The following is a 14,011-nucleotide window of genomic DNA, read 5'->3' as shown; positions in this document are numbered from 1 at the left end:
TTTAAGTTTTTGGAAATGGATAGAATTATTTTCACCATTTAGTGAACAAAAACATTTATTTACCTGCTCTATATAGATAAATATATGCATGGTTTACGTTCAAAGGTGTGCTGGTAATCTATGTTAGCTAAAATTTGCCTGAGTAAAGATGAATGCGGAAAGGTTGCAAGAGAAAAGGGTCAATTTGATCTACCATCTTCTGACAAATTTTCTAATGACTAATGTTGGCGAGAGACAGTCATTTCTATAGGATTGAGCCAGTGTACTAGTCATGGATTTGATTAGATAAGTTTCTCTAATGCGCTTTTTCAATTTTGATAATTTCATGATGCTTAAGAGATGAGCTAAAATACAAGTTTGACTGTGTTGAACATAAAATCTAAAGGTTTTTCAAACAAGATAGTGAGTGTATCAAATTTCTGGTGTATTGTTTGATCCCTTCAAAAAAGATGGATCACCTGTGTAACTAAGACTATTAGGCGTGACTGCATGGGATTGGTTGGACTTAGTGTCACCACATGAAGAGGGTCTGAAGTGTCTCAGGTGTCATGCATCACCTGTTGAAGTGTCACATGGATCACCTGTTGCTGATTTTGGGCCCAAAATCAGCAACAGGGCATGATTGCCATCAGAATAATGAACCTAGTTCTAGATTGAGCAATACAGAACTGTGAGAATATTTTCTTCTGTATTCCTTACATTTGCATGTTAGGTATAAGCTTGTTTACTGTTGATTTTTGTTGAATACTTTGAATTCACTAATCATTATTTTTATTGAGTAGTTCTTTAAGTTGGGCGTATTTAGTTTATCAACAGTATTTGATGCAAATATGTACCAGTATCAGTTTTTCTGTGTGTCTTTTATAGCTCTCTTCGAATTTTTTTCTAAGAAATTATGTAGTTTCTAAATCTTTGAGATTCGTTTGCTTTTCTATTTAAGCCTACATTTTTAGATTCTGAGTTATTGAGGCTCTTTTTTTCCTTCACTTGCATTATCTGAGCTATTTAGTTTCTTTACTTTGACATCTGGTCATGCTGATCTTTTTTTGTGGTGCAGTTCAGTCCTGTTGGCCATTATTTTGCTAGTTCTTCACATGATCGGACAGCTAGAATTTGGTCAATGGAGAGAATCCAACCCCTAAGGATAATGGCTGGACATCTTTCTGATGTTGATGTAAGTATGAACAGACCTACAATAATGTCTGTCTGGTTCACGCTATAAGTGCCTTAGTTTTGTAATGTCTTTTTGTTTCTTTACACGCAAATGATTCAAGGTGCATGTTTTACATGCTATGCTTGTCTTTGGCTCAAAAAAAATAAAAATAAAATAAAACGAAGGTTATAAGTATCCTGTGATATAGAGATGTGAATTGTGTAACTGATGGAAAGATTCACAATTTTTCTTCTCTATGTTTATATAACCATAAATTTATGTTTCTTATAAGTAGTAGGTAAGATCGAGTGGGTTTTGGGGCGTAAATATTACATGCCTGTAGGTTAGCCATGTAACAAATAAGATTTGCCTTCCAATCTTGGTATTCATAAATGGGATGTCGCTTAGCATACGGTTCTTACAAATATTTTATGCTGTACATGTTTTTGCTTTTTCTTCTCTATGATTCCTGTAGACATCATCTCATGTCTCTCACTTGTTCTTTCAAGAATAGTATTGATGGTTCTTTACGCTTTTCTCTGCATTTGGTTTACTGTGCCAGTGAACAAGTATTGGTTTTATCTTACTGCTAATATTGCTGGTGCATCCATCTTAGCTCCTTCTTGTCTTCGTTTCATGCTTTTGCCAACTGTTATGCTTTATTTGTTATCACTTTATGTTGGAAGTTTGTCTTGATCAAGACTCTACTTTGTTTAATTAAGTGATAAAATGCTTGAATTTAGGATGTGATACAACTATAATTCCTGGAGATCTCCCAGCTCCAAAATTTTGTAGTTCATGGGAATACTGTGGATATTGATACCGTCCCGTAATTTTCTAAATATAAGTTACTTGGGTCATGGCCAGCATGGTAAATTAAAATTTCTTTTTACCTTGACATCAATAGGTAAAATTAGCTTGCAAACAGTGCAACTGATGAACATTGTGTTCATAAAATGTCATTTCTTTTGTCTTTTCTATGTGAGGCATATGCATATAAAACATTGACACACATAGGGGTCCAAGTATGTTGGTATATTTTTATGCCTACATGAACTTGATGGTCAAATGTAAGACCTGTTGTTGATGCAATTCAATTCTTGTTAAACTGTCGATATCTTGGGATAATTCATGCATTTAGTGACATATATCTCTATGTGTATTCTGGCAGTTGCTTATCTTGAGATTATTTTTTGTTTCTTTTGGTGTTTCCTTGTGAAATTGCTCTGCTATGTGTCCATGTGTGCTTCCTCGGCTTGCTTGCTGGAACTGAATCTGTCCGTTTAGTGTTCTTTAATTATAATTCTTATGTTTCTTTTATGTATTTCCTTGTGAAACTGCCTTAGTTCCTGTGTTTATGTGCATCCCTCAGTGTGTTCAATGGCATGCAAATTGTAATTATATTGCAACTGGTTCGAGCGACAAAACAGTCAGATTATGGGATGTACAAAGTGGGGAGTGTGTACGCATTTTCATTGGTCACAGGAGTATGATATTGTCATTGGCAATGTCTCCTGATGGGCGTTATATGGCTTCTGGTGATGAAGATGGTACAATAATGATGTGGGATCTCTCAAGTGGTCGTTGTGTTTCACCATTAGTAGGACACAGCTCTTGTGTTTGGACACTTGCTTTCAGGTAAATAATTCTTCCATATTCCTGGATTATGGATAAAACTCAAGCAGACATTGGAAATTATTTATACATTTTGATATTATAGTATCTTGTGCATCTCAAAATTGTGCAACTCTTAGTCATAAACTGAACACATACACTGTTGACGGTAGAATGTAGGCGTTAGTTATCGCTAATATTTCTTTTCCTGCAGTTGTGAAGGGACACTACTTGCTTCTGGGTCTGCTGACTGCACCATAAAATTATGGGATGTCACGAACAGCACGAGGGCATCAAGGATGGAGAGGTAAGTTGGATTTCGTCTTGAAAGCTCTCCAATGATGTGCTTACTCGAGAAAACGAAAACTTTGTGATTTTCTGTACAGCAAATCTAGCAGCTCAAACCGTTTGCGGCTGTTAAAAGCTCTCCCTACCAAATCTACTCCTGTTTATACATTACAGGTAGGGAAAACTCATGTTTTGTTCCCCTTTTTTTTGCTCTCAAATGATTATATGATCTATGATGATGATGGTGGTGCTTGCAGTTCTCTAGAAGGAATCTTCTGTTTGCCGCTGGAGCACTGTCAAAATGCTCATGACGATTGCTGTTCTCAGCTCCCGATGACACGGCTGCAGGTGCGCAAACATGCACGGGACATCTTACCATGACTCCTAATCAATGCCCTTAAACCATCTTAGTTGGTAAAAGGGCTGCTATTTATGAAACTCTAGGTTCTGAGTATTTATATTAGCATGTATCAGAAATATGTTCCATTCTAGAGTGCTAATTTTACCTGTTGATGAATGAACTAACTTGGCTTTGCTGCACTAATTAGTAAATGTTTGCGCAAGGGATTAGTAACGAAGTTAGGATTTGGTTCCAAGATTTATTATCGAGATCAGCCATGCTACCTAAGATATTTAAATTTGTTGTTTAGGGATTAGAAATCCCGATTTGCGTCACCAAACATAAGAAAATTGTAGGATGAGGATTCAAACTGAGTTGGATACACTATCATCAGGTGAAAAAACATTATGAGATTGGGATTATCATTTTTCTGACGTTCAATTTCTTGTTCACCACGCTCGACGCAGGGCATGATCATCCGCCCGCCCCTCTTCCCCACGGATCCAGGTTTTCTCGCTGCAGGCTCATACTGTTCTCTCATCTTCTTGCTTTAGTTCTGCGTTCTTCTTTCATCTAAAGAGAAACGTCTTCTAAACCCACTTGGTCATACACCCCTTCAAAATGTCAAATCGTTTTATGAACAATCCACGTTTTCTGCCATTTAGTTGTTTTGACGTGTAATAGATAAACAATCCATTGATGGAGATCAGGGGACGAAGGACTGATAGTAGTTACGTTGCGTAGCAGAGCATAAATATCCAATTCCTTGTGCGAGGAGGGGGAGCTATCAGATCAACCGAAACTATGTCTGGTTGATTATGATTCTGCACCGTTTCATTTAGTGAAGAGACTGTTTGTGTTTTGTTTTATAGCCTTCCGTCAACATGAATCAATCTAAATACGACTCAGCTATGCTCAATTTGTTGTTTTTTTTTTTAATTCTATTTTGTATTTTTTGGATATATAGTGTTTCATTTTCTTGATACTGATATATTCGATTTGGTCACTATTCAATCAAACAATAACAAATTCAATCGAAATAATTAAATTATAATGTTTTACGTACTTTTTTTCTTTTATAAATAATAAATAAAAGTAAAAATTGATCATGCCACTGAATCGAGTGATTTTGAAATAACATTCGACCGATCTAATATGATATTTTATAAAAATAAATATTTTTGAAAAATAAGAAATAGTTGTTTCGAGATATCAGTTAGCTTAGTTCTTAGTGGAGAAAGATTTTGACAGTATATCGTAGTATATCGTATAGTGAATTTTATCTACGTCTTTTATCTTTAAAAAAAATAAAAAAAATTATTTGATAAAATAAAATGTGTGTACAAATCAAAGGTACTTTTTGGGGATTTCAAAACGGAAGAGATGTTTATCATGCGTTTAGTAGTAATATGGATTGTGCAAAATATCAATTTATTCAAAAATATTTCTGAAAACAATAAAAACTAAGAAGTACTTTTTTTTTATAAAGTGGGTGTACAAAATTGTTTTTTTTTTTTTTTTTTGCTCTAAAAAATGTAAAGTCAGTAAGTACTTATTGGGCTTCCTAAAGGGAACTGTGATGGCTTCGTTCTTCCACAGTGGCTCTCTCCCCTTCTCTTCCCTATTTATGTGTTGGGAGGAACACAGTCGAGCCGTGGTGGCGAGAGGCGAAGAGTCAAAAGGAGAAGGGGAGGGGCTGACAGGAGAGAGTGAGCACAGGGTGGGAACAAGAAATGATATGATGGCGCTGCTGTTTCCGCTGCGTGCTCACTTCTCTTCCTGTCAGCCTTATCTACTTCTCCTCCTTAATTCTTATCTTTAACCTCGGTTGTAGAGTAGGATCGAGTTGTCCCCCAAACACCCAAAAGCGAGCTTTTTTCCTTACGGTTCGTCTGGAAATTTGCTGAAAGATAAGTGTAAGCTGTACCAGTCTGGATGATCTGTGGTTTTTCTCGATCAGAAATAGTTCGCTATGGATTTCATCCGTAGTTTTCTATCAGCAGCAGCGAAGTTTGAGCCCTAAAATATAATAGATTTGGGAGGTCGACGCGTGACTTTTGAGAAGCGGCGTACTAATTCGGATAGAGACGACGGTGAGGTACATTCACCGCATCTCTCCTTCCTCTCTCTGGGCAGCACAGTGAGCACTAAATAGGAACTACTGTTTGATGGATCCCCTCTCTCTCTCTCTCTCTCTCTCTCTTCTCGTTCTCGTTTTCTGATCTTCTTTTTTGGATCCGTTTTACGAAGGAAACTGGAATCTTGATGACACTCTTTGGGCCAAAGGTTTCTTTTTTATCCTCTTTGTGGCCTCTTTTTTGTTTGTGTTTGTGTTTCTTCGGTAGCTGGCCATCCTTTCGCCAAAGGTCGGATCGTTTGTCTTCTTTCACAAGTCTGAACAGCTAGTAGTTTCCGATGCGGATTGAGCTCCCTTTGGGATGATAACCTTGAACCTTGAGCCAGTTCGTTGTTCTAGGGTTTACTTTTTCCCGAAGCGAAATCGGTGTGGTCAGATGAAGACTGGCTTTGTTTTGATCCAACAGAAGAATGTAGCTGTGATCTTTCTCTTCCGTTTGGCGGATTTATCATATGGTGGGTTTAGCACGGCAGTCCTTATTTCATGGAGCTGTTGCCTTGCTTCGTCGTCTAGCTACAGGTTTGGATTGCTTTTTGACCGTGGGAATCATGAGCAAACCCTTCATGGATCTCAGTTTTGTTGTCGTTCTCCCTTTTCTCCTCTCACCTCTCTCTCTCTCTCTCTCTCTCTCTCTCTCTCTCTCTCTCTCGATGGCTTTTTGATCGCCTTTGTTTGTTTTCGACCTGCAAAAGAACTGATGCCTTGAGGCTCATTAAGGCCTCCCAGAATTGGTTCTTTTGGTTTGCAGTTCCCCTTTTTATCGTCTACTCTCCAGAGTCTATTTTGCTTGTAGATGTGTGGATGTTGTGGTGGGATGCAACAAGCAGATCTTCGCAGATTACTCTTGGTAATATGGATGTATATGGAGGCCAACTTGCGCTTTTACCCTCGCTTCCTCTTTTCAGCAAATATTACACATGATTCTTTTGCTTGCTCAGTTGCTGCTCTCGGTGGCTCTTAGTTTGCTGAAAAGTAGCTTTTCCTTATGACAAATGACATTTGGGATAGTGGGCATGGATAAATTGATTTTTATCTAGCAGTGGATTAAAGGATAGTATTAATAGGCAAGAAAATTAAAGATGTTGCAATGACAAGGAAACCATTGCAACTTGGCTACCACGTACGCCTTTTATGTTAGGAGAGTATTAAGCTCAATTTTGGTCTTCCACATGTTTGACAAGCCAAGAAGAATTTGGATACGGTTTCTCAATTGTTACATCTCATGATAATAACTGTGACAAAATATTCTGTTTCACAGGATGTCTTGCAATAGCTTAGCTGGGGAATATATCCAAGCAGAAATTCCTTATTTGTTTTGTGTACGGAATCTGTAAGTGGTTTTCTTTTTGTAGCATCTTTTTTGGCTTTATGCTCTTATAATCGCTGGCAATTCTTAGAAACATGTTAAGTTATGTTTCGAGTTTGTAAATGAATGTCTAATATACCTGCTTTGAAGCAAGCTTATGGAATTGTTCTTGAATTTATCATTACCATCAACTTGTAGTTCGTAGTGACTCTTCTCCTATATTTAGTGAACATAGATGGGCAGAAAGTTAGACTGTGGACTTGATTGTTTGCAATAAACTAAGTATTCAGCATCTAGAGTTGCTAGTTCTTTTGTATATAATTATATTTGCAATGAATATAGATGTGATGACAACTTGACCTTATTAGAGGCTGATATACTTTGTTTGCCCACCTTCTATGTGACATTGAATCTTGCGGACTTATGAGTGCACATGTACAAATAGGAATGTAAGGTGTTAATCGGTTATCCAGGAAGATATCCAGTGCAAATGGTTCCAAGATTAAGATTTAGAGGATATGTGCCATTTTCTTTGAACATGGCAGTGAGATAATCTATTAGTTTATCACATTGTTTAGATCTAGCCTTTCATCAGTTAACATGTACAAGCATATAGAGGTATAGTGCTTACCTTTGTCTCTAGTTCATTGGAAAGAAAATTGATTAGTTGTTGTTTGTACTCCCCAGTTCTCATATTACTTCATATTCTCACCCTTGAGATGTAATCTAAAATTAGGGTTCAGATGGATTTAATTATTAATTTAATGTAACTAATCACTCAATCTGAGTTTCATTTTCCTGTAGAGAAGTGAACAATGATAAATTTGAGAGCATTTTTGCATGCTCATCGTACTTATAGTCTATCACCTTTTTTCTTCGTTTTAATATTTTTGTACATTTCTTGATCAGTCATTCTTGTATTCAATATTAAGGCCATGTTTGGAGTGGAAAAACAAATAATGGGAATAGGTATAATAATGTCCCTAGGTGGGGATTACTGTTTTGGTCTCTTCAATTTTGTTTGGTTCAAGGGTGGATGGAATAGGAAAGATTGAAACAGCCAAAGATGTGGATATTTGCCTAAATTTTGCATAAAAGGACTATTCTAGGAGAGAGAAGTAGAAATAAGAGAGAGAATAAGTCCATCCCATCCAATGGAATTTATTGACAGGAAAGAGAAAGATTTAGGTTAATCTTGATAATGATGGTCGCTGCTAAATTCTGCCATGGAATAAGCCTTTCCCAGTCCCTTTTTGTAGAATAAACAGAAAAAAAAGGTATTCTTCTTCCAAACATAGTATATTAAACTCTTAGATTCATCTCATCTCATCTTTCCTATGGTTAATCTTTATAACGGTTTTTAGGATTGCAGGTTTCTGATTCACTAACAAACTGTATAAACAACCAGTCTCATGAAAATCATGATACATTCATAATCTGCCATTTTGAAGCCACTTTCATTTTCTTTGTCCCAAATTAGATTATTAAAATCAAATCTTACTGTGAAATACTTACTAAATTTTTTTGGTGAGTTTAATTTTGTGTCTTAAACTTGTCCAATTTGATAAAGGTGACAAAAAAAGATCATCTCTTTTCACCTTCCGCGAAAACTGAAAAGTAATGGGCATATTTTGGGATGCTGTTTTTCATATTATTTCCTTGCTTAGCTTGTTTATTCTTGATTTAATTATTTTCTAACATATCCTTCTTTTCCCTTTGGCACACTGCATCATAACCTGATCAACCCATATTAACGAGACTATCCTTTTCTATTTTCATGGGTGTTTAGTTTTACATTATAGCTTAGAGTCTATCTGTTGGGATAATGTTCATGAATGAAGTACATCAACAACCAATAGAAATTCATGGGGATTGAGGGTTGAATCTGGGACAGTGGATGCTAAATATAAAAATTGCTTTCTTAAATCAAGGTAATGAAGATTGTCGGACATTGATTTACAAGATGGATGAAGATATTATGTGATCAAGACACGTGAGAAGTATATATTAAGCCTTTGACTTGTGGAAAAGTTATAATGCTTTTTGTTTCCCTTTAAATCTGAAGCTTAGAGAGTTCATTCGAGATCCAAACTTGTGCAAGTTCTTCAAGTGAAGGAGAGATTGTCATAAATTATTATTTCTGATGAAATTGGGATTTGGGAAATGGGTCAAAGTTGTATTTTGGAAGTGTTTAGTTGATTTTGAGCTAGATCGCATGTCCTGATCTTAATATAGTAGCACGGGTATGCTTAAAGTACTCTAATATGTGCAGTTGTATTTTTGATGACTTTATATGTGGGAAAGAATTCTTTGTAATAATGCATTAATACATATATAAGCATAATTTTTTTACTTTGTGGATCTCACAAAAACCTCAGGGCTTTCTTTTATCCCCTAAGTTCTTTTCTGTCTTGCATCAAATTTGAAATGTGTTCTGCTCTGGTTCTTCTATATGCAAGCATGTTGAGATGAATACTTTATTACTTAAGCTCCTACACGATGCTCAAACAATTCCAACCTTAAGTTACACAAACAAGCTTCATTAATCTACTAGTTTAAGATGCATGAGCTTGTTTGTACTGCAATAGACGTTCTAAGGATAATAATATTGAGTCAATTTCAGAATTAGACTGTAAGATATTTTTTTGCTGGCTTTAGTAGTTTTTGAAGCTAACTTGCGTATGCCTTGACTTCTACAGTTAAATAATAAACTTAACATCAAGATGAAAACATTATATGTTGGTTATTGAATATACTTTTATATATTTGGATCTTTTTCTTTTACCTTTTCTTTTATCAGATATTAGATATTCCTGTATTTATAAATCTATGAATAAGGTCTTTTTTCTGGATTACTATGAGAAAATTAATCCTTATGCACCAACTAGTGGAACTAATATAACTGACATACTTAAGAGTCAATATTTTACAAAGTGATGAAGGTTTGTGTCCCATATGCATCTTTATGACGTGCTTGCTCGTCTTCATACCTATATAACAATGCAATCAAAATTTTCTGGCTGAGCTGTTACCTTATTTGTAAATTGTAAAAATTGTAAGAATTTAACAAACTCTTCCTTCTTAGTTTTTATGTAGATGGAAAAAGATATAGGTGATGAACAGTCTGTTCATTTCAATGAAAATGTGGCAAGTCTTTAAGTTTTGGTACAACTAATATGAATCCCTTTTTCATTAGTTGATATATCAAAACCTTAGTCACAATGGGGAGCATATTAAGTCAGTTGATTAAACAATTTTATAGGTCCTTAATCACAATCTATGACTACTAATGATGGCTTCCAGTGCAATGAATTCATTGCAAGTTATAACACAGGGTCATTCTAACATTTCAAGGACATCTTTTCTCTTCTTGGCATGACTATGCATATCCTATTGATTTTTCCCTTCTTCTAGTTTAAAATTTAATGTACATTAATACTATAGTCCTTTTGTCATGAAATTTATTTGGAAAAAGAAGCTAACAGCTTTATTCAATGATTACAATTTCGAACCATACCTATATGCCAACCAATGATCGATATGGTATGCCCAAAAAAAAAAAAAAACTTCAAAAATACCTGAAAAATAGAAAAAGTTAGATTAGGATTTTTAAGTTGAAAATAAATATAAATTTAGTATAATTTTAGCAAAAATAATCTAAATTAGGAAAGAATAATGATATTTTTTTCAGGCTTCGAGGAGTAGCTTCGTGGTGCATCCTGAATTGTCCTTACATTAATAATAAATTATCTACGAAGAAATGATTTGAATTGTTAAATGTGAGTAAGAATGAGTTTGAGAGAGTTAAAGAGATTAAGAGAATGATATAAGCTGAAAGAGGGGGCAAGGAAAAGGTTTAAAAACCCTTTCTTATGGTTCAAATGGTTGAAATAGGCGATCTTAGCCTTTGATTGGTAACGGTCGAAATCCGATTATTTACGATCGGTACTGGTCGGTAACGATTAAATTCCGATCATTACCGTCCGGTATGAACCTCGTATTGCCCGATATGAGGTTAGGATACAGTACCGCTTGATAGAGGGCGCTCTGCGTATCAATCCCCTGTTGGACCAGTATGTATAGCTCGTATCGAGCGAGACGGATCGATACTGGGAACCCTAATTTTATTTCCTATCATCACTTTAAATATACCAATGCTTCTTTCTATTCAACTGCTGTTGCTAATGTTTCCTCATTGCATACCACCTATTCCAATAAAGAAGACAACTTGTAAATGAACTATGTAAATAGTGTGGACAACTTGGTATATTTTTAAATGAAATCTTGTACATAGTAAACAGGAAAGATGGAAAGCTTATTGTTTTGCTCTATTTAATTGTATGTATGAGCACTAGCATTGTTTGGCAAAAGCAAGAATACCATAATTCATGAATAACCAATAAAAAGGAAAAAAAATACCATGTCTCTTTTAGTCTTTAGTCAACAACATATTCTCTGTTTAACCTTAACTTTTGCCTATAACAATCCAAAATTTCAAATTTTATTTTTCAATTCTCTCATATCACATGGATGTCCAAGGATGAATTTCCTATATGTTTCAGCTATTAATTTTTCACAACCTAAGAGTAAACTAAACACATGAAAGAAAGGAATAAATTTTGGAGTATAAATATGTATACTTCATTGCAACACTGAAAATTTTGAGGAGACCAAGAAATGTGGTTTCAATTACTACAAATTTGAAACTTAAATGGCAATTTACTGTTGAGGTTGGATATTTTTAGAACTAGGGGCACAAAAATTTAATATTTTTTTTATAGAAAAAAATTATGTCAGAGGAGAACTCGATATCGACTTTGTGTAAATCAAATTAAAGGACTTTATTGTTTTGAGAAAAGACTGCATATTTTCCCTTAGCTTTTAACTCTACCTTTGTGTAGTTATCATAGCATTGTAATCGTATTTGTGTAACATCAACCAAAATAAAATTTAGTAAGTCAGGAACAAGCTAGAAGGCAAGCGTTGATACAATGATAAGGTTGCTGTCTTTCCAACTTGGGCAACTAGAGTTCATGGTTTCTTTGAGGTCAACAACTCTACTCTCACCAAGAGCCTCGCTGTGCTTCTCATATTTGGCCTTTCTGTCTCACCCATCCCCCATGAGTGGCCATGTGCTTCTGGACTTCATCGTCCTCCTCGGTATTCGCCCTCCAGGAATAATGGTTTTCTCAACATCCATAATCTCATGCAGCAGAAAACACTCCGGCAATAGTGGGATTTCACAGACTGAGGAAAATGGATCTCTGGGACACGAGATTGTGTACAGTATAAAAGATGAGTTTTTGGAGCAAAAATTACGGGTGGAAAAGGTGATGAAATCAGAAGTGATCAAGTCTCGGGTATCAATGGTTTTCACTAAGTTGTTCGGTTGATGGTAGAGAGAAGAGGTTGGAAGAGAATAGATACCACCACATTAGTGTGACTCTGATGAGTACACATGGTGTATCTGGTGGTACAAGGGAGGGGATGATTGAGAAATTGAAGAGAGCTATATCTGGTGGAATTGGAGGTGGAGGATATGTCATATCTCCATGCAGGCCATGCTGGAACTAGGGGGAACAGTGGTGGGAGAGACCTATTTCAAGAATAAGAATTATCTCGGAAGAGTTTGGTGAAGAGACCCAGGCTTATCTTGGAGCTGCTGCAAGAGAAGTTAGACAGTGGATCACATACACTTTCTATCGATGCTAAGACTCTGAGGTACAGTGTGGTTAAAGATGCATTAGTCATGATAATGTTATTGTTTTTCTTTCTGTTGCTTCCAATTGCACCTATTCTGTTAAATTCTCAGATCAGTTGCATTAAGATGTGTCGCTATCTCTAAGGGAATATCTCTCTTTTTTTTTTTTTAAAGATTTTACAGAATTGCTGATTCAGATAGTGAAAGGCCTCTACCCAGTGCTAGATAATTGATGCACTGTTATTTTACCTTGACAACAAAATATCGGAGATGAAAATGATGATTTCTGTCTGCAATAGGAGGTATGAAATTTATTGGATTTTTCTTGCTTTCTTTTTCTTTAGTTGGGATCTGATTTTGAATAATGCTATACCAGGGAAACCATTTAGATTCTGCTTGCCAGTGCCAAATTTCTAGTGAGCTTCTATGAAGAAGCATTTTGCATTCCTATGACTCAGGCAATTGTTTCATGAACTTTACTATCATACTGGAGGATATACACCATAAGAGTGTCATTTCATGAACATCCTTCTGTTGTTTATGCCTCAGGCTTATGTCAAGTCTTGGTTATAATCCTTCAGTATGCCATCAAAGAGTGATTCTACTGTTTAAGACTCAAAGAATGGTCGAGATCATGTTTTAAGTTCATTTGATTCCGATTTATATCTCGGTCATCGGAATTAATCACATGCCCAATATCAGGGGGCTTCCCTTGTTGCAATTTCCTTCTGAATTTTCTAAAGCAATCTTCTGCTCCATATTGGTAGATCAAAAGTGAGAAGTTGCATGGTTTTAGTTGTACACATGATGTTTAATATTTCAATGGATTGTTCATCTTTGATTCAAAAGCCTTGCATTTCTTGTATTTGCTGGATCTGATGCTTCTTGTCGTATGTTCAACGGTCAAATCCACTGCATTAAATTTCTTGAATCAACCAACAAGAACAAGGCTTTATTTCCAACATTTGGGGTTATCCAGTTGCCTTTGTTTTCAACTTATATAAGCCTGCTACATCTTATGTTCAATTGGTGCTATCTCTAACTTGGCATCATTACAGTCATTTGTTGCTTTGTTTCTCATAGGAAAACAGCCATTAATTTCCTTTATTCATTTTGTCTAACTCCTTAGAAGGCTGTTTCTTGGTTGCCACCAACATGATCTGCAAAATATGTCTGTCAATGTTGGCAGAAAGAAATCAATTAGTCATGCATTGATTACAATTTATGTGGTTCGAGGTAGGTACGTACGTGATATATCACTAACATTCTGTAGCCTTGTTAATTTCCCTCATGTGACTTCTTTATTACTTTCAATTAAAGTTCTCTTGGGTGCAATCTTTCTAACATGTAAAGCTTTCCCTGTTGGATAAGAAGTTTGTTCATGGAAAAATCTCATTAACCAATCATGTTCTTTTGTTTGTTTGTTCAAGCGTTCTCAGTTGTCATTGAGATGATTCTGACATTGTTATCTC

At 35.6% G+C, this 14,011-nt stretch overlaps 1 protein-coding gene and 1 long non-coding RNA gene across 8 annotated transcripts in view; both read left to right on the top strand.

The window, feature by feature from the left end:
• The window catches only part of LOC135623492 (transcription initiation factor TFIID subunit 5-like), a 28,325-nt gene extending 24,726 nt beyond the window's left edge, over positions 1–3,599 (top strand). For both annotated transcript variants that reach the window (XM_065126520.1, XM_065126519.1), the window contains 5 exons: positions 1,058–1,174; positions 2,526–2,791; positions 2,982–3,074; positions 3,154–3,229; positions 3,313–3,599. In XM_065126520.1, coding sequence (XP_064982592.1) covers positions 1,058–1,174; positions 2,526–2,791; positions 2,982–3,074; positions 3,154–3,229; positions 3,313–3,366 — 606 coding nt within the window. In that variant the 3' untranslated portion in view covers positions 3,367–3,599. The remainder of the gene's footprint in view (positions 1–1,057; positions 1,175–2,525; positions 2,792–2,981; positions 3,075–3,153; positions 3,230–3,312) is intronic.
• Positions 3,600–4,980: 1,381 nt separating this feature from the next.
• LOC135623489 (uncharacterized) lies at positions 4,981–13,387 on the top strand. 6 transcript variants are annotated; one of them, XR_010491418.1, is made up of 5 exons: positions 4,998–5,493; positions 6,791–6,862; positions 11,801–12,559; positions 12,714–12,841; positions 12,916–13,387. It is a non-coding gene; the product is annotated as an uncharacterized LOC135623489 (long non-coding RNA). The 6 variants fall into 6 exon arrangements; XR_010491417.1 differs by having other exon boundaries at positions 11,793–12,559; XR_010491414.1 differs by having other exon boundaries at positions 4,981–5,493; positions 6,791–12,559.
• The last annotated feature ends 624 nt before the right edge of the window (positions 13,388–14,011 follow it).

Source organism: Musa acuminata, chromosome BXJ2-9 (genome assembly GCF_036884655.1).
Source record: "Musa acuminata AAA Group cultivar baxijiao chromosome BXJ2-9, Cavendish_Baxijiao_AAA, whole genome shotgun sequence".
In the NCBI taxonomy this organism is placed as follows: Eukaryota; Viridiplantae; Streptophyta; class Magnoliopsida; order Zingiberales; family Musaceae; genus Musa; species Musa acuminata.
This window is presented reverse-complemented; position numbering and strand designations above follow the sequence as displayed.